At 44.5% G+C, this 18,554-nt stretch overlaps 1 protein-coding gene across 10 annotated transcripts in view; it reads right to left on the minus strand.

The window, feature by feature from the left end:
- Nucleotides 1-18,554, minus strand: part of FAT1 (FAT atypical cadherin 1) — a 135,024-nt gene that overhangs the window by 16,969 nt on the left and 99,501 nt on the right. For all 10 annotated transcript variants that reach the window (XR_005794948.1, XM_040490016.1, XM_040490013.1 and 7 more), the window contains 9 exons: nt 12,163-16,230; nt 11,249-11,445; nt 8,702-8,855; nt 7,447-7,680; nt 6,248-6,637; nt 3,796-4,010; nt 3,409-3,546; nt 1,265-1,408; nt 252-449 (listed from right to left, as the gene is read on the minus strand). Coding sequence is in view for 9 of the 10 variants with exons in the window: in XM_040490016.1 (XP_040345950.1) it covers nt 252-449; nt 1,265-1,408; nt 3,409-3,546; nt 3,796-4,010; nt 6,248-6,637; nt 7,447-7,680; nt 8,702-8,855; nt 11,249-11,445; nt 12,163-16,230 (5,738 nt within the window). In the remaining variant the exon portion in view is untranslated. The remainder of the gene's footprint in view (nt 1-251; nt 450-1,264; nt 1,409-3,408; nt 3,547-3,795; nt 4,011-6,247; nt 6,638-7,446; nt 7,681-8,701; nt 8,856-11,248; nt 11,446-12,162; nt 16,231-18,554) is intronic.

Below are 18,554 nucleotides of genomic sequence, written 5' to 3' on the forward strand. Positions count from 1 at the left end.
AGAGCCTGGAGCCTGCTTCAGATCCTGTCTCCCTCCCTCTCTGCCCCTCCCCCCTTTGATGGCTCGTGCCCTCTCTCTCTCTCTCTCAAAAATACATATACATTTAAAAGAAAAAAGGAATGGCGAAAAGAAGGAAAAAAAAAAAAACACCACAGAACAAAAACCCACAATTGTACTCATTTTATTTCTAGAGGCAGCAAAGGAACCCTTCTCTAGAAATCCACAACATAAAATCCTGAAGACCTTCATACCTTCACATGCAGTAGGTAATGATCTTTCACCTTCCTCCTTATGGCAGCTGATGTGAGAAGGACCCCTTGCTGGTTCACTTCAAACACTCCATCGTCATTCCCACTCACAACGGTAAAGAAGAAGGGTGGGCCGTTATGCGAGGAGTCCCTGTCGGTCACTACCAGCTGCAGTACGCTGAAACCCACGGGCTTATTTTCCTGCACGGAAGAGAACCAAAACGCACACGACTTGCAATAAAACCCAATCTACATGGCAAGAGACACAGGCAAGTTTTCTATAAAATGAAGTATACGGAAAACAACGTCTCACTGCGGCTCCTTTGACAGGAAGGTGGGGGGGGGGGTGGTGGTCTGCGGTGGGCATTGATGGGAAGGAAAGAGGGGAGGAGGGGGGAAGGTGGGGATTTGGACAGGACTGGAGGGGAGGGAATGTGTGAGAAGAAAGGATGTGTGGGTAGCAGGAGTGGAAGAAGGGTGGAGTGGGGGAGGAGGAAAGGAGAAGAGGTGGAGTCGATTCTCTGATGCCTCTCAGAAACCGGCAGGCAGACGGGGGCGCCTGGGTGGCTCAGTCGGTTAAGTGTCTGATATCAGCTCAGGTCGTGATCTCACAGTTACTGAGTTCAAGCCCCTTGTCAGGCTCTGCACAGCCAGCACGGAACCTCCTTGGAATTCTCTCTCTCCCTGTCTGCCCCTCCCCAACTTGTGTGCGCGAGCGCTCGCTCGCTCTCAAAATAAATCAAAAAAAAAAAAAAAAAAAAGCCAGCAGAAAACAAGATTAAGGACCAAGCTAGTGAGAATGTCTTAAAAACCAAAGTACAAAAAAAAGAGAGAAAAGCTTGGTTGCACCTTGAAAATGCTCATCTCAGTACTGATGGAGACCCCCCCTCATTTTACTCATCACATTTTCCTAAAAGTACTCTTTGGAAAAGAGAGAGATTTCAAACAACGAAGCCAACGCATGAGCTCCTTTCAAAAGGAATGTGCCCGACACACTGTCAGCGCCCCAAGGTTACCTGGATAATGACACTGTAGTTTCCCTTGGAGAAGACCGGAGCGTTGTCGTTGACGTCTGACACGTCGATATTCACGGTAGTCGTGTTGACCCTGGGCGGACTGCCGTTATCAGAAGCCTGGACTGTGAGTGTGTAACCTGAAATCTTTCCCGGGACGAGACAGAACACATGTCCACTTCACGAGGCCCGAGAACGGGGCTCCATCAGAAGCAGACTGCCGACCACCCACAAGGGCAGATCTGGGCGACCGTCATCCCCTGCCGCGTGCTGCCCTGGATGTGGGCGACTCCCCAAGCTACAGACAGGCGCGCCGTGAAGAGCTACACGACGGAGCGTGCGCGACAGGGGCAGCCGCCTCCTCTAAGGCCTAAATGGGACCGTCGGCCAGAAGCAGAGGGGAGCTGTCGTAGCCCCTCTTCAACACCTCAGGACGCTCCAGATCACCCTCCCCCATTGCTTTTACACGTGGCCCGCACCGCAGCCAGCTGTCTGACTCTCTCAGGACAAATTGACCTCGTCAAAAGAAGCTGTATCGAGTGAGGTAGATTCTGTTCTAGGGCAGTCCCCTGTTAAGCTCTCTGCTCCCAGAACGAGAGATGGAAGAAGCCAGAAAGGGGGCTAAATCCCCAGCGGATGTTCTGCTGACTCTTAGTCCTAAAGGATGCCCAACAGAGAAGGGCAAATGGCCTGGGGCGCACACGCCATCTCCTCTGCAGGCTCCTGTCGGACGTTAGCGCATTAAAGGAGCGGACAAGCGCACCGGTCACAAGTCCTAGATTTGTTCGGCCCAGCAGTACAGCAGCCTGAAGGCTAACCAGTCATGCTTCCTAAACTCTTGGGAAGTCTCTGCTCAAAAGCAACAGGTCAGAGAAGGAATGAAAGATTTCGGCCTTTCAGGAGGTAGCTCATCACTATTTCCCCAAATCCCTCTAATCTTCCCTTTACCTGTTACTGTTCTGAAACTAGACTCTCTGATCAGCAGTGTCCTATCTTTGCACTTCCTCACTTCATGACCTCCCTAGGCAGCTCCCTGCCTGTGAGTGTTAGCAGAGGGACGGAGAGACACACGAGGGACAGAACTTGTGCCTGGCTTTCCTCTCGTCAGTTGCTCGCATTTATCTAATCACCTCGGACTGCCTCCACAATCCTCTCCGGAGGCCTGTGCCATCTCCGTGTTCCTGGCTTTCAAGTTTCTGAAGTTTGAGTAAACTCTGAATCCTGGCTGAGTATTTCTACTTACGTACGTCACTCTCCTCTAAAACAACGTCAAAAACCACGTGCCACAACCTCTCCCGGCTCTAGGCTTCCACGGCCTCACAATGCCCCGTTTCTCTCGGAGGGCACCACCCCATTACAGCAAGGTGGAGGGGAGCCGGCATCTCGGCCACCTCCGCTTCCTACGCGGGGCCGTGTCTCAGCTTCACAGATTCTAAGGCCTCCTTCACGAAGCTTCTGCATCTGTCTGCTCACGCGTCACGGCACTTCCCAATCAGCCTCTCGGTGTCTCACCGCGGAGCCCCGGGCCCTGGGCTTCCTACCTGCCTGGTGGCTCACGATGTTACACCCCACTCAGGCCTACCATGGTGCTCACCCACACAGTCACCTCGGCCAGTTGCTCTCGGGCTCACCAATACTCAGCGGCTCCCTGTGCCTGTAGCAGCCAGCGTGAACCTCTGCTCTGTTCCTAGAACCCCGTCCCAGCACGCGTCCCTCACTTCTCACCAGGACTCCTCTACTCCAACACAATCTAGTATGATCACCTAAGTACTTGCCACGTCTTCCACGTCTCTGTTCATGCGGTTCCTCACGGCGACTCGCCTCTCCACAACTATGGCTTTCTGAGTCTGCCATTACTGAAAACCCAGCTTCTAGCTCCATGAAGTGCCTCCAAACACCAGAGCCGATAGTAGTTTCTTCCTGAACATGAACTTTTGTTATGCAAACTTCTATCAGCATGAAACACATCTCTTCTGTTCTAGAGATTTTCGTACTGGGATTGCTTTTCCAGTATTTGTGTCTTACTTCTCACTGCCTTAGAACAAGGTTGGTTGTACCCTTCTGGTGCCTCCCATTAAGTGGACAAGGAGCTTCTATTTACCGACTTGGTAATCTGTAAACAATTTAAGCCAAAGTTTTGCACATACTGTTTCCCGGTCGAGAAGCCTGGTCACTTTTACTTCTCCCCGGGCAGGGTCAATTGTAAATGGACTTCCTTGATTGCCATCTGTAATTGAATAGCGGATGTGGCTGTTCGAAGGTCCGTCAGCATCGTCAGCCATAACCTAGAAGACATCACGCTCCTACTTAGGAGACAGGTGAGGAAGGGGTCTATGAAGCAAGCTTTTCTGCCATTAGTAACTAGCTGTTATAAGGCAATCATTTATAATAGAATCAGTAATTGACTAGGGTAACAAAAGACATTTCCCCATCTTCCAATTATTTTCGAGTAAGGCCACAACAAAAACTGAATCGGTCTTCCTGAAATTTCTTGCAAAGATCCAGAAGAACACGGTAGGGGAGGAAATACACACCGTGATGACAGACTGCTCAAGGACGGCATCTTCGCTGATCACAGCTGTGTAGGTGTCTTGGCTGAACACAGGGGAGTTGTCATTGACATCAGTTACGTTAATGCTCACAGTGGCCACATCACTTAATGAAGGTGTCCCCCCGTCAGTGGCCTCCACAGTCAGGTAATATTCATGAGAGCTTTCATAATCCAGGTTCTCAATGATAAAGATGGCCCCTGCACAGAAAATCAAAATGACTTTCATTACTTTAAAATGCCACCACTTTCTCCTACTGTGACTGAAATCGAAACTTTTAAACAAACCATTTCTAATTTCTACTTCAAACATTTATCATTTATATATATATATTTAATGTTTGTTTATTCTTGAGAGAGACACAGCACCAGCAGAGGAGGGGCAGAGAGAGACACAGAATCCGAAGCAGGTGCCAGGCTCTGAGCTGTCAGCATAGAGCCCAACGTGGTGTTTGAACTCAAAAACTGAGTTTGTGACCTGAGCCGAAGTCAGATGTTTAACTGACTGAGCCACCCAGGCGCCCCTATCATTTATATGCGTTTTCTAATTTCTTCATTCAGCAATTAAAAGTTATGAATTTGCCTATTCCTAGATCCTTATTTATTTCTCTGTGATACATAAATTGCTTCCCCAGTCAATACTACCCACATTCCACTATAAAATTGTATTTCTTCTTTCTTCTAAACCATAGTTTACAGTACAATAAAAAGGGAACGTAAGAATTCTACTTTTTGGCTTATATTTTCCTCCTCATTGTTTTTCTTTTATACAAGTGTATAGCTTGTTTTATGTCTCCAGAATAACTATTTACATCCTATCACTTAAAAAAAAAAAAAATCTCTTTTTTGGGAATACAAGCTGGTGCAGCCACTCTGGAAAACACTATGGAGGTTCCTCAAGAAACTAAAAATAGAACTACCCTACGACCCAGCAATTGCACTACTAGGCATTTATCCAAGGGATAGAGATGTGCTGTTTCGAAGGGACACATGCACCCCGTGTTTATAGCAGCACTATCAACAATAGCCAAAGTATGGGGGCGCCTGGGTGGCGCAGTCGATTAAGCGTCCGACTTCAGCCAGGTCACGATCTCGCGGTCCGTGAGTTCGAGCCCCGCGTCGGGTTCTGGGCTGATGGCTCAGAGCCTGGAGCCTGTTTCCGATTCTGTGTCTCCCTCTCTCTCTGCCCCTCCCCCGTTCATGCTCTGTCTCTCCCTGTCCCAAAAATAAATGAACGTTGAAAAAAAAAATTAAAAAAAGAAAAAAAAAACAAAACCAAAAAACAATAGCCAAAGTATGGGAAGAGCCCAAATGTCCATCAATGGATGAATGGATAAAGAAAATGTGGTATATATATACAATGGAGTATTACTCGGCAATCAAAAGAATGAAATCTTGCCATTTGCAACTACGTGGATGGAACTGGAGGGTATTATGCTAAACGAAATTGGAGAAAGACAAAAATCATATGACTTCACTCATATGAGGACTTTAAGAGACAAAACAGACGAACATAAGGGAAGGGAACCAAAAACAATATAAAAACAGGGAGGGGGACAAAACAGAAGAGACTCATAAATATGGAGAACAAACTGAGGGTTAGTGGAGAGGGTGTGGGAAGGGGGATGGGCTAAATGGGTAAGGGGCACTAAGGAATCTACTCCTGAAATCACTGTTGCACTGTATGCTAATTTGGATGGAAATTTTTAAAAATAAAAAATAAAATAAAATAAAATCTTTTTGATTTAACGATTCCTTTAACACCTCTCGTTTCCTTACAGTCCATCCTATTAAAAAGCCTTAAAAGTAATAATTCTACAGTATGCATTAAAACTACATTTTCAAATCCCATCAACACACACCTGCTCCTCATCTGAAATAGTCACACTCAATTAAATAGTTTGAAAGGAGTGACTTTGTACAACATTCGAACAGCTTAGACCACAGGTTAACAAGACGACAAAAGCGTGTATGGAGCAGGAGTCAATACCTCCTGCAACTCTTGACCTTGTGGATAGTTATTCATTGCGATTCAAAGTACTTCGGCTATTCTATATACCTAGCGTATGAAGACGTCAATTTTAATGAATTATCAGATGCCTCCTACAGAGACTAGGACCGAAGAGGCAGAAACTATGGTTTCCCTTAAGAAGCTACTTCACGTGGACTCAATATGGAGAACGAGTAGCCATTACGCAAGACCCTCCACCACCTCCCACTCTTGATCTTTACTCATGTAATGCATCGGACATCTCGACTGAATTCCTGGAGTGTGCTTTCATTTCCCCGCTTAAACGCCGAAGGCACTTAGAACCTTTATCTTTTTCAAGGATCTACTGCCGATCTACGAGCTGGCACTCTGTACTGCCTAACGTGCTGGGCCATCCCGCCTTTTTTGGCAGAATAAAGGCCTTCTTCTCATTTTCAGGGCAGGTTACCTGTTTTGGAGTCTATGCTGAATTTTCCATGTTCGTTTCCACTTATTATTGCGTAGGTGATTTCCGCATTCGCTTCGATATCCCGACTGGCCGCATACACCTGGAGAACTTCTGTGCCGAGAAGAACGTCCTCAGACACGGTGGCGCCGTACTCACGGTATTCAAACACAGGGGGGTTGTCATTTATATCCAAGACGGACACCACAACAGTGCCGGTAGCCGTCAGCCTCCTCGGCAAACCCTGGTCTACGGCTTTCAGAGTAAGGGTGTACACGGCCCGCACTTCTCGGTCCAAGGGTTTTTCTAACTGAAGGATTCCGGAGAATTCATTAATGGAGAACTGCCCGTCAGCAGAGTTCACCAGCGAGTAGGACATCTTCCGATTCAGTCCTGTTGACACATGACATCACGTCAGAGTGTTTTATTTCAAGAAATTTAAATTATTTTTTGAAAAAACGTGTAGCATGTTTTAAAAGGAAAATGTGAATGCTCGTTACTGAGACGTTCCTAGGACTCTGATCTTTAAAAAGCAAACATTTTCACTGACAACTTACTAACCTACAAATACAATTCCATAGTTACCTGGCTTTTTAAGACTAAATTCTACAGCATACGGTCCTGCAGTACCCAGCAGGTCTTTTAAAATGAAATCTATGATTTAGCCTCAGTGTCAAAGATTTATTTGAAAAGTGGTACTTTTGTTATTGCTTCAATTCTTCAGTATTAGTATGACTTAAGAAATTGTTTTCTCTATCGAAAGATTATAAATATGTATCCTAGACTATTATATTCTCCATAAAAATTGTGAAAGGTTTATAAAACTACAGCAGTGTAACATTTGCTGTTCTGTCTCCACATTAAAATCTCTACGTCACTAATGGTTTATTCATAAAATAACACTTCACTGATTAATTCAATTGGATATGAAGATCAGGTAATACAGTCTCTGACCGTAATTTTAGGGACACCACAGATGTCTTACAATGGTACATGCACGGGGCACAATTTTGAGACTTCAAACGTGAATAAAAAATGAATTCATTATCCTAAAGATTTCATTCCATTTTTAATGCTGAGGAATTAAAAAATACAACAGTGAGTTAATCAATATGCATAAGGTCAGTAAGTCAGAGAGACCGAATTGGGGGTGAGGTTCCTAAGATCTCAGACTGAAGCCAACAGCATCAGCTGGACGGTACCTGCATCTGCGTCCGTGGCCTGGACCCTAGTCAACAGCGTCCCAGGCTCTGTGTTCTCAAACACGGTGATGGCGTACGGATCGGCTGAGAATTCAGGGGCATTATCATTCACATCTTCTAATGTGAGCACAATACTGGCTTGACAGAATCTACCCCCCCCATCTGTGGCCTTGACGAGCAGGTTATAAACTGCTTGCTCCTCACGATCAAGGGGGGCTAATGTTTTCAGTTCACCTGAAAACAAACAAAAAAGTGGATTCACTTGAAATTTAAGGTGTGAGCTGCAAATGCACATCTATTTCTTCCCCTTTCCCTCTTACAATGACAAAATTTTGGAGCAGCAATTTTATCAATGCTATAGAGTCAACGGCTGCAGGAGCACACTGAGATCCAGGTTTCCAAACCCTGCTGGGAGCTAGCTTTAAAAAAAAAAAAAAAAAAAAAAAGCTACCTATTTACCAAATTTAAAATATTTTTAAATTGACTTACAGATTCATATGTTTACAATCAGTTCTGGGGGGTGGAACTCCCAGAAAACTGTTACTTGGACTCCTGATATTAACAAAATACAAACTGTAAGAGAGAAAACAATCTAACAGTCTTAAAGATATAAAGATGAACAGAATACCATTCATCATTTAATGAATATGCTAAATTATTAATTTATGGCCACATATTCAAGAAAAATATATACAAAACAGATAAAGCACAAAGTCTGAGATATACTTAAATTATGGAGTTGTGTGTTTTTTTTTTTAAATGTTTATTCATTTTTGAGACAGAGACAGAGCATGAGCAGGGGAGGGGCAGAGAGAGAGGGAGACACAGAATCCGAAGCAGGCTCCAGGCTCTGGGCTGTCAGCACAGAGCCCAGCACGGGGCTTGAACTCACGAACTGTGAGATCATGACCTGAGCTAGAGTCGGATGACCTGAGCTAGAGTCGGACGCTCAACCGACTGAGCCACCCAGGTGCCCAATTATGGAGTGTTTTTTAAAGTTACTATTAAAAACTAAATTTTAAATTCTGGGTTCAAGTAGGTGATATTGTTGTCAATTTTTTTTTATCTTATCCCAAATTTTACACACTAAATTGCTGTGTAGACTTCTAATTCTAAAAGATGCCAATTTTGCAGCATCAGAGTAAATTTTCAAGGAACGGGATAAAATTTCAAATTTTACATGTGACCTAAGACCACCTATATCTGATATGACTTTGCTGGAACATGGTGAATTTTGCCCCAAACCTCATCTTACCTGTGTCTGGATTTAGTTTGAACTTTTCTGCCCCTGGACCAAATAATGTGTAAGTAATTTCAGCATTGGAGCGGATATCTGCATCTGTAGCAGACACCTGCATGATCAGCTTCCCGGGAAAGGCATCTTCTGGAATCGTTTCCGAATATAAGCTCTACAAAGATTTTGAATACCACGAACATAAAACATTAAGCGTTAACATGACTGCCAAGGGAATAACAGAAAAAATAATCATTTAACTTTGGTCACAGAAAATGTGGGAAATGACAGAATTTAAAAATCTGAGGAGCTTTTGAAACCGATTTTTCTTATAAAACATATTTAAAACAAAAAGGAGTCACGTCACAGGTAATTTCTCTGTATCAATGGAAGAGTCTGATCTGACATTTAACCTACAGAATTCTGAATACTTTGTGTCTTTAAGTTGGTTTCATGTTTAACTTAAATTCTTATGAGTGAACATAGTAGCATTCCATATATATCTGAAAATTGGTGAGTCAATGCCTGTTACATCCTATTTTCAATACAGGAAGTTATTATTTGCAATCTTTCCTAACACACAGCCAGGTGACTGCAGTGGAGACAGATGTGATCCTCATGTCATGGAGAAAACAAAGATTCCCCCAGGTCACCAGGGTGAGTGCAAGCGACACCATGGCCAGGACTCTTCTGTTACTCTGCCCCCGCCCTTCCCATCTGACTGAACTCAAACATAATCAACACTTCTTTCCAGTTCCAACTCATTAGAAATCCATGCTATCAACCAACACACAAGGCTAACAGGTAAGATTCTGTTGATTTTTTTTTTCTTAAGATGAGCTCAATTCTAGATGAACTACACTTTATGACTCATGAAACAGGATACTTTGCAACATTGATGAATTCAAATGAGCTAATATCTTAATTTTATTATTCTCAAAGATGACAGCGCATCATATCCAAGTAATGTGCGAGTGTTTAAAAGAAAAACACAGTAAGACGCACACATTTATTTTCTGTACGACACACACAGACTTAACCAACCCCCCAGCCGTACACGATACTGTTGCCAAAAAGTAGAGACATGGATGGGAATGAAGTCCTCCCTCCTCTGAAGCTCCCTTCCCTGCTGACTGTGCTCTATTTCCCTGAGAACGGCTCTGTCCCTTGCCACAGCTGTGACACTGCTCATCTCCTCTGTCCCTCTTCCAGACCGTCTTCCCCGCTCTCTTCCCCAGCCTTCCCTTCATCTACCACTCTTCTTTCTTCCTCAGACTCTCCTCTTTCTTCGGTGGGCCAATCTATGTGCCTACTGACACGCGCCCTCCCTGCAACCAGGCACCTGTCCACATCAAGATGCCGAGCCCTCCGTCTCCAAGCCACTCTCAGAGTCCCACAGTTCGCTTCCACAGCTCCATCATCTGTTCAGCAGCCAAACCCCCATTTGCTGTCCTGCCTCCTAAAAATCCTCGGCTCCTTCCCTCTCAGTAACACTGCCCTGGTAGGGGTCTCCTCCTCCCGCCTCTGCTTCCTCCTCCCTTCTCCCTAGGAGAGGAAATACCCACAGGTACTCTTTGTCCCTTTTCATGATCATCCTCTCGGATGGATTCCATTGTCCGTCATCCAAAGAAATGGCCAAGTTTGCATCCCTGCCCATCTTCAATCTCACCGTCTCTAAACGTCTACAAAACCGATTCGACTGGATGTCCCGTGACCCTAGACTTAATGAGTCCAATACAGACCACAACATGCTTCCTCTTAAGCCAACCCCACCCCAGGCTTCTATCTGGGTCTTTCTCCCACTCGCTTCTGTAGGAAATGGCAGTCAATCCTGACATCACACGCCTGCCATGTTGTCACCCGCAGGCGGCACCACGGGCACCAGCTTGCGCTCTGCACCGTCTTTTGTCCCTTTGTGCCTTTGGCCGCCTCCACCCCGTGCTCTCACTCGCGCTCATCCAAGTGTACACAACACTACCGAACGAACATGTCTTCTGTAAGGAACTCTTGGCTCACGGCAGCTCCACCTTCCAAACACAACGGGTTCCGAGGTCCTCTCTTCTCTAGGACGGAGTCCCAACTCCTCTGCCGATCTAATCACCACCTCCCAAAGGCTGACACCCCCGCCCCTCCCCGGGAGCACTCCTGCTCCGGTCCTCCCACCGCAGGCTTGGATGGGAATGGCTCCTTCTTGGTGTATGTGTTCTCAGATTCAACGGGCCCCAGAGCTGCGGGGCCCTCGTGTAGAACAGCCAGCGCCCCCAAAATAGGCTCAGCCCCAAATAAGGGGAATGAAATCTTCACAAAGCATTTTTAGAGTTAAACATAACTGCAATCTTGTCTGTAATTTACAGCATCTGTGAATGAGCTGTTCCAACTACTGAGCATTTCCCAAAATAGTTCTGGAGCTGATCCAACTCTTGCCCCACTCAACACTCACCTCTGCTTAAACGCTAACCGGCTATCATACAAAACGCATCTGAATAACAGCCAGCGCCACAGGAGAGTCCGAATGAAAGGTTCAGAAAGAAATCCAAATTCCTAATACATAAAGAAAGAACCGCCTACCTTTTCACAGACGGGACTGTTGTCATTTGCATCAAGAACTTTCACTTCAACTATGGCTTTTGAGGAGAAGGTCCCATCGGTTGCTGTGATAGTCAGAAGATAATTGTCCCTTTTTTCCCTGTCCAGAGGTTTCTTCACAAACACCTTCCATTCATTCTGTATATTTTCAATAGCAAACTGTCCCAAAGGATCTCCTCCTATTAAATCAATGGAGGAAGAGGACAAATTGGCTGAAGTAAGTAAAGATCTAAGTGACAGGAGAAATAAATACATTTAGTGTTATGGTTTAAAAGAATTAAGGGTTTTTAAAAAAAATTACTACATTTAAATTTGGCTTATTAACTTTCCCAGTTACTCCCACCACCACCAAAACATCAAGGCATTAAAATGTGTACTGAAACACAGCATTAAGCTAAAGAAAACATAAAAGCCTACTAAACAATACGTTACCCTATATGGAAAATATAGTTGTAATACATATTTATCATTTGCTAAGTTCAACAGAATGAGTCATAAAAATCAACAACAGTCCAGGGGTGTGCCTGGATAGCTCAGTTGGCTAAGACTCCAACTTCGGCTCGGGTCATGATCTCACGGTTCGGGAGTTCAAGCCTCGTGTTGGGCTCTGTGCTGACAGCTCAGAGCCTGGAGCCTGCTTCAGATCCTCTCTCTTTCTGCCCCTCCCCCGCTTTCACGCTCTCACTCTCAAAAATAAACATTCAAAACAAAAATAGTCTAATGACAACTGTTAGCCTCTTCAATGTAGCTTAACAGATGTTATTTCTACTTATTTTAGGCTTACTTAATTAAAATCACCCCTTTAACTCCCGATCTCCCTAAAATACTATATTTCAAAATGTATACCTCTAATCCAATTTATGTTTAACTTAAACCATTTTGCTTCAATGTTTTACCTGTTATGTAATATGTAACTTGTCTATTAATTTCTTCAGAATCGGCATCTGTGGTACTCAAGATGGCGATGACACCGCCTGGTGGGTCATCTTCGCTCACGGTCCCTTTGTATATCTCTGCCGTGAATCGTGGGGGGCTGTCGTTGACGTCGGTGACAGTAACATCCACGATGGCCGTGGAGGAGAGCTGGACCTTTTCACCATGATCTGATGCAACCACTTTAATCTGGTAATGGTCTCTCTCTTCATGGTCAAGTTCCTTGAGGGTCGTAATCCAGCCTGTCTCCATGTTAATGGCAAAAGATTCGATGACTTCCACACTTTGTGACTGATCTAGACTGTACATGACTTGGCCATTGGTTCCCGAATCCAGATCAGATGCCCTGGCCTGGATGACTCTACTCCCCCCTGGCAGGTTTTCAACAATAAAAGCCTCATACGGGTTAGACTCTAACACAGGGCTGTTATCATTTGCATCTTTCACTTGGATGCTAACATCTACAGATGCCACCACCTCGTAGTCCTCATGAGCGCACCTGGCAAGTATGGAAAACTGGTACCACTTAGTCGTTTCGTGATCAAGACTCTTTTCAAGTTTCAGTCTGCCGCTCTGTCTGTCAATCACAAAGAACTCATCCCTGTTACTTTCAGGAGTGTTCCCTTTGATTAGGCTGTAAAGAACGGTCCCACTATGTTCTGCTCGGATGAGGTCTATCTCTGTTCCAATAGGCATGTCTTCTGAAACCGTATAGGTATAAAACGGTTCCGAAAATTTTGGAAGTTGTATTTCTGGTGGAAGTATTTTAACATACACAGGAACCACAGATTCCCTTGACGGAGACCCACTATCCACAGCTCTCACAAAGAAAGTGAAGAACTCATTTTCTAAGCCAATTAAGCTTTCTTTTGTAGTAATTATGCCAGATAGTTTGTTAATTTCCAAATTCTCCTTGACACTTTCAGAATCTGCTTCAATGGCATAGGTGACATCGGCATTGGATCCCTCATCGGCATCACTTGCAAGAACTTTAATGACGGATGTCCCTTTGGGAGCACTGGACCCAATGTCCACTTCATACTTGGTTGCTCGAAACTGGGGTGCATTATCATTGTCATCTGTAAGGATGACATTAATGGTGCAGAAAGCAACTTTTCCACCGGCATCCTTAGCCATTAAACGAACTGAGATTACTTTCTCTGCTGGAGTTTCTCGATCAAGTTTCTCCAAAGTAAATATCTGTCCTCTGTCATTTGTGTAAAATCTGTCTTTGGCAAAGTCATTTACAATATGGTAAGTAATGTGACCGTAAATACCAGAATCCCCATCAGTTGCTTTGACCTCGATCACCAGCGTGTGTAAGGGAGCATTTTCAGCTAACTCCACTTCATATTCGCTCTGAAGAAAAACAGGACTGTGCAGATTGCCTCCAATTACAGTTACGTGAACCTGAGCTGAACTCCTAAAAACTCCATCAGAAACAGAAACGTTAAGACTATAAAATGGCTTCAAGGTGTGCCGGCGCACGTTTGAGAGTGTGACGATCCCCGTTTCACCGTCAATGACAAAATTCTTATGATCATTGCCAGAGAGAATGGAATAGTCCAACCTGTCTATGTCTGAGCTGTCTGCATCATATGCTTTCACACAGGTCACGAAATGCCCATGCATGGCGTGTTCGCTGATTTTGGCTTCATAAATCTGTTGGTCAAACAGTGGCGGATTGTCATTGAGGTCTGTGACATCCACTGTCACAACCACATCACTGCTCAGGGGGGGCATGCCACCGTCCAGAGCTCTTACAAAAATCTTGTGTTGCTGGAACTGCTCGTAATCCAAAGTTCGGACTAGCGAAATGAGGCCGGTGCTGCTGTCTATGTGAAAATGATCATGACTCTTGCTATGGTTCCCAAACATATGGTATGAAATTCCCCTATTTGGTTCTGAATCAGAATCTGTCGCTCTAACTTGAACGACAGACGTGCCGATGACAGCTGCCTCAGACAGGGTTGCGGCATAAGACTGCTGACCAAACACAGGAGGGTTATCGTTGATGTCTTCCACTATGATGTCAACAAATACTTCAGCATGAGCACCGGTCAAGGAGTCGGTTGCTCGTATGCTCAGTTTATAAGCCGGGTGGGACTCGAAGTCCAGAGGGGCTATGACATTTATAACTCCAGTGTTGAAGTTAACAGTAAACTGGGTGAAAGGATCTCCATCCGTGATGCTGTAGAACACTTTCAACCCTTCTGGACTGTTGGCTTGTACGTGGACAACCGGACTGTGCATCTGGATATTCTCCGGAACCTCTGCGCTGTAGAAAGGTTTTTCAAACACAGGCATGGCTTTATTCATAACAGTGATCGGAACTATCACTTCAGCCGAAAACGCTGGGTCTCCTCCGTCTTTTGCAACCACTGTGACAAGATATTCTTTATTTAAGGTGTCAGGTTCAAACTGCTTTTTCAGTGAAATTTCACCTGAGGATCCGATCTGAAAATGCTCGTGATGCTCTTTAAGGTAGTAATGCACTTCTCCATTTCTGCCACTGTCTCTATCAACGGCGGTAACGTAGCGAATAACGTGGCCCACCACGGTATCCACTTTAACAACAGCATAGTAAGGAAGGTTGACAAACACTGGTGCATTGTCATTTTGGTCTTCTATGCTGACCTTGACAATGACATGGGCCACTGCTGAAGGCTTGTGTTCTTGGGTCACTTCTACCACCACATCAAATGCCTCCTGCTGTTCACGATCAAATGGTATGCCAGTGGTTGACAGAACTCCTGAAGTCTGGCTTATTTTAAATCTGCGATCTGGGTTGAGGATATGGTAAAACAAAGGCTCGTTGATTGGGTTCCCAATGGCAGTAATGACAGCTAATGTTCTGGCTTCAGTGGAATTCTCTTTCACTACTGCAGAGTAGAAATCTTGGGTAAACTTCAGTTGACTTTCTTTGCTTTCTTTCACATTAATTTTTACAGAGGTAAAGCTTACAAATCTGCCATCAGAAGCTCTAACGGTTAACTCATAGCGGCTTCTTAGCTGAGTTGTGTTTTGTACAGTTATAGTACCAGTCTTGTGGTCCATAAAAAACTTCTCCCCAATGTTGCCCTCGGTGATAGAGTACATCAACTGTGAGAACGCACTTGAATCAGCATCCGTAGCATTTACCGTGATGACTTTTACTCCTCTGTATGTTGGCAATAAAAGAGATGCTTCATATAATGATTTGGAGAACACAGGAGGGCAATCGTTAATGTCTATTACACGTATAGTCACATTAGCTGCATACTCAGCAAATAAACGTGGTGTCCCCATGTCATGCACTTGTACGGTGAAGTGAAAAGTGCTTGTTTCTTCATAGTCCAAACTCAGTACCGTATGAATAGCACCAGTGCTAGAGTCAATAGCAAAATATTTGTGTATAGATGGTTCAACAATGTGATACACAAGCAGAGCATTTGATTCTTTATCAGCATCAGTTGCTCGAATCACTAATGGGACATTTTTGTCTGTTAGGACCACGCTGTTAGTTGAAGCTGATTCGCTAATGAGTCCCGTATATTCTGCCTGCATGAAGACTGGCAAGTTGTCATTTTCATCCTGTAGATGCACTAAAACACTTGTGTTAGTAGACAAACCAGCCATGTTAGTTCCTTGTATTATCAATGTGTAAACGGGCAACGTTTCAAAATCCAGGGCTTTCTGAGTGACGATACTTCCAGAATGTGGATTAATATCAAAAGCATCAGCTACATTTCCATCTTTTATTTCATATACCACTGACGACTGACTCTGCGCTGTAACCATTCCGACAAAACTCCCAATGCCGACAGTTTCGCTGATTTCAACAGAATATTCTTTTGATGTAAACTTAGGAGAGGCATTGTCAGCAATTGTCACAAAGACATGCACAGAAGTTATTTCACTCATTGGTGGATTCCCTTTATCGGTAGCTTTCACCATTAAGTCATATTCCACTTGGCTATTTCGATCTAATTCTTTGGCAGTTTTTATTAAGCCCAAGATGGGATCAATGGTAAAAGAATTTCCAATGTTTCCTAGGAGGAGAGGGGGTAAAAACACGTTACAGAAAAATGCAAGGACCAATACAAGTAATAGCTGGAGATACACAAACTTCTTTTTTTTTAATCTTTAAAAGTGATTATTCTGTAATTATACAGAAATTCAGGGGTAATCAACATTTGACTAGAACTCACTTCATTTTTATCCACCTAAAATGAGGCAGACTTTTCAGAGTTTTGTAAGTTATGAAAAGCAAGAAACACAAGAAATATTACTCTAGGTAAAGCCAGAACTCACTTGCTATCACCTGAACCAGGAATATGTTGTAGGTTATCCTTTTGTAAGGCAGTTAATAATTTTCCAACGGTCCCTCAAAAACCCTTTGAACATACTTCTACTTTCAGCATTTATCACTCGCAAGTTTTCAAGACTCTTACTCATTATGAAAAGGAAGACTTCAATTCACCAAGAAAATTTAACAAGGTTCAAGAGAGCTGTCCCTTATTTTAAATATCCAGGGAATTGTTGAATGAGCTTGTGCCTTACCTGCCCTACTGTGTCGCTTTCGAAGATTTCTGTAATATTCCCTTCTTAATCTTTTTCAGGTCAATCTACCCTCTACGTCAGTGGTTCTCAATTGGGGGCGATCTTGTCTAGATGGACATGTAACAATGTCTAGACACGTTTTTAGTTACCACCACCTAGAGGGGGAGGGCGCTACTAACTTTCATTGGATAGAGATCCAGTATGCTGTTAAACATCCTACAATGCACAGGGCAGCCCCACAACAAAGGATTTTTTGCTCCCAAGTGTCAACAGTGCCGACAGATAAACTCTAAAACAGACGGTTTTACTTATTCGCTTTGGGCCTTTTCCAGCTATACTGTAGGTGCCTTTTGCTGCAAATGCAACTCCACAATAGTCCAGGTTTTGTATCATCAACTGAAATCTTTCTGAAGACACCGGCAGCTTACTGAAGTCTAGCAGTTTACGATCTCTTTGGATAGATTACAGCAGCGTGAGGGTCCTCAGACTGGATTCACCTACACGCACTCCGTCTCCGTTCTGTTTCACATCCATGAGTCCCGAATCCATTATCCCCCTCACGGAACTGAGTTTATTTTCCCCAAATGAACTATCCCACTTCCCCAAAACAAACCTGACTTGCCACTTAACTGTTTTTTTTTCCAAGTTCTGTTTTCGTCTAGGTTTGCAACCGCGTGTGGCCCTTCACAGGCCAGAATCACTTAGTGTGATTTAGAAACGGGGGATTGACCAAGCACTCCTTTCTCCACAGCATTACTAGTAAACACTTCCCCGACAGCCTTCATTTCCTTCCTTTAATAGTTTTTCCCAAAATCCATAATATAATTTTTTCTGAGGCCAGACCGGGTCTGGTTTTCATTAAGCCTGCCCAGTTCCACGTCTCGGCCCCACGGCCATGAGGAATAGTCTACAACAGGGCAGAGGCCGGGCTCTCTTCTCTACAAGCCCCAAGTTCCAAGCTGAACCCTTGCCCATGAATGGGTGAGCCGTGAGGCCTTTGCCACGCCTCACAGACCCTAACTTCTGCCTGTCTGAATGTATGAGTCAACAATCCCAGATTCTCTCATTGTGCTTTAGTCAGTCACCCCAACTCCAGGGACCTTTCTCACCCTACCTGGGCGCCAGCCAGGCCTTCCAATACTGACTGTTTGCCTGGACTAATATGGAGACTGAGAAAACCTTTGTACAGTGGTCTGCATCCCCACCCCTTGGGCTTTCCCTAAGTCTGTACTAACGAAGGAGCCGACCTACCATATTTTATATTCAATCCTCTCTTTGGCATTTCTCTTATTTGGTGTAGTGAAATCTTAAAGCTTCAAACATGCAAGGCCCAACATGGAGGAACGAATAGATTTTTTCTGCAGTGAAACAAGCTGGTGGTATTAGAACACTCTACTTTCGGGGCGCCTGGGTGGCGCAGTCGGTTAAGCGTCCGACTTCAGCCAGGTCACGATCTCGCGGTCCGTGAGTTCGGGCCCCGCGTCAGGCTCTGGGCTGATGGCTCAGAGCCTGGAGCCTGTTTCCGATTCTGTGTCTCCCTCTCTCTCTGCCCCTCCCCCATTCATGCTCTGTCTCTCTCTGTCCCAAAAATAAATAAACGTTGAAAAAAAAATTTTTTTAAAAAGAACACTCTACTTTCCACACAATGCCCTCCCAGCCTTGCTGTCTCTTCACGCCTCATCCCTGCGAGAACATTCTCATCTCAGGATGACTGTATTTGGTGGGTTCTTTCTAGAACAGTCTTCCCCAACTATTATCATTGCTTCTCCATCCATCCATCCATCCATCCATCCATCCATCCATCCATCCATCC

This window comes from Herpailurus yagouaroundi, unplaced genomic scaffold (assembly GCF_014898765.1).
Source record: "Herpailurus yagouaroundi ecotype Mexico unplaced genomic scaffold, PumYag 181, whole genome shotgun sequence".
Lineage (NCBI taxonomy): Eukaryota > Metazoa > Chordata > Mammalia > Carnivora > Felidae > Herpailurus > Herpailurus yagouaroundi.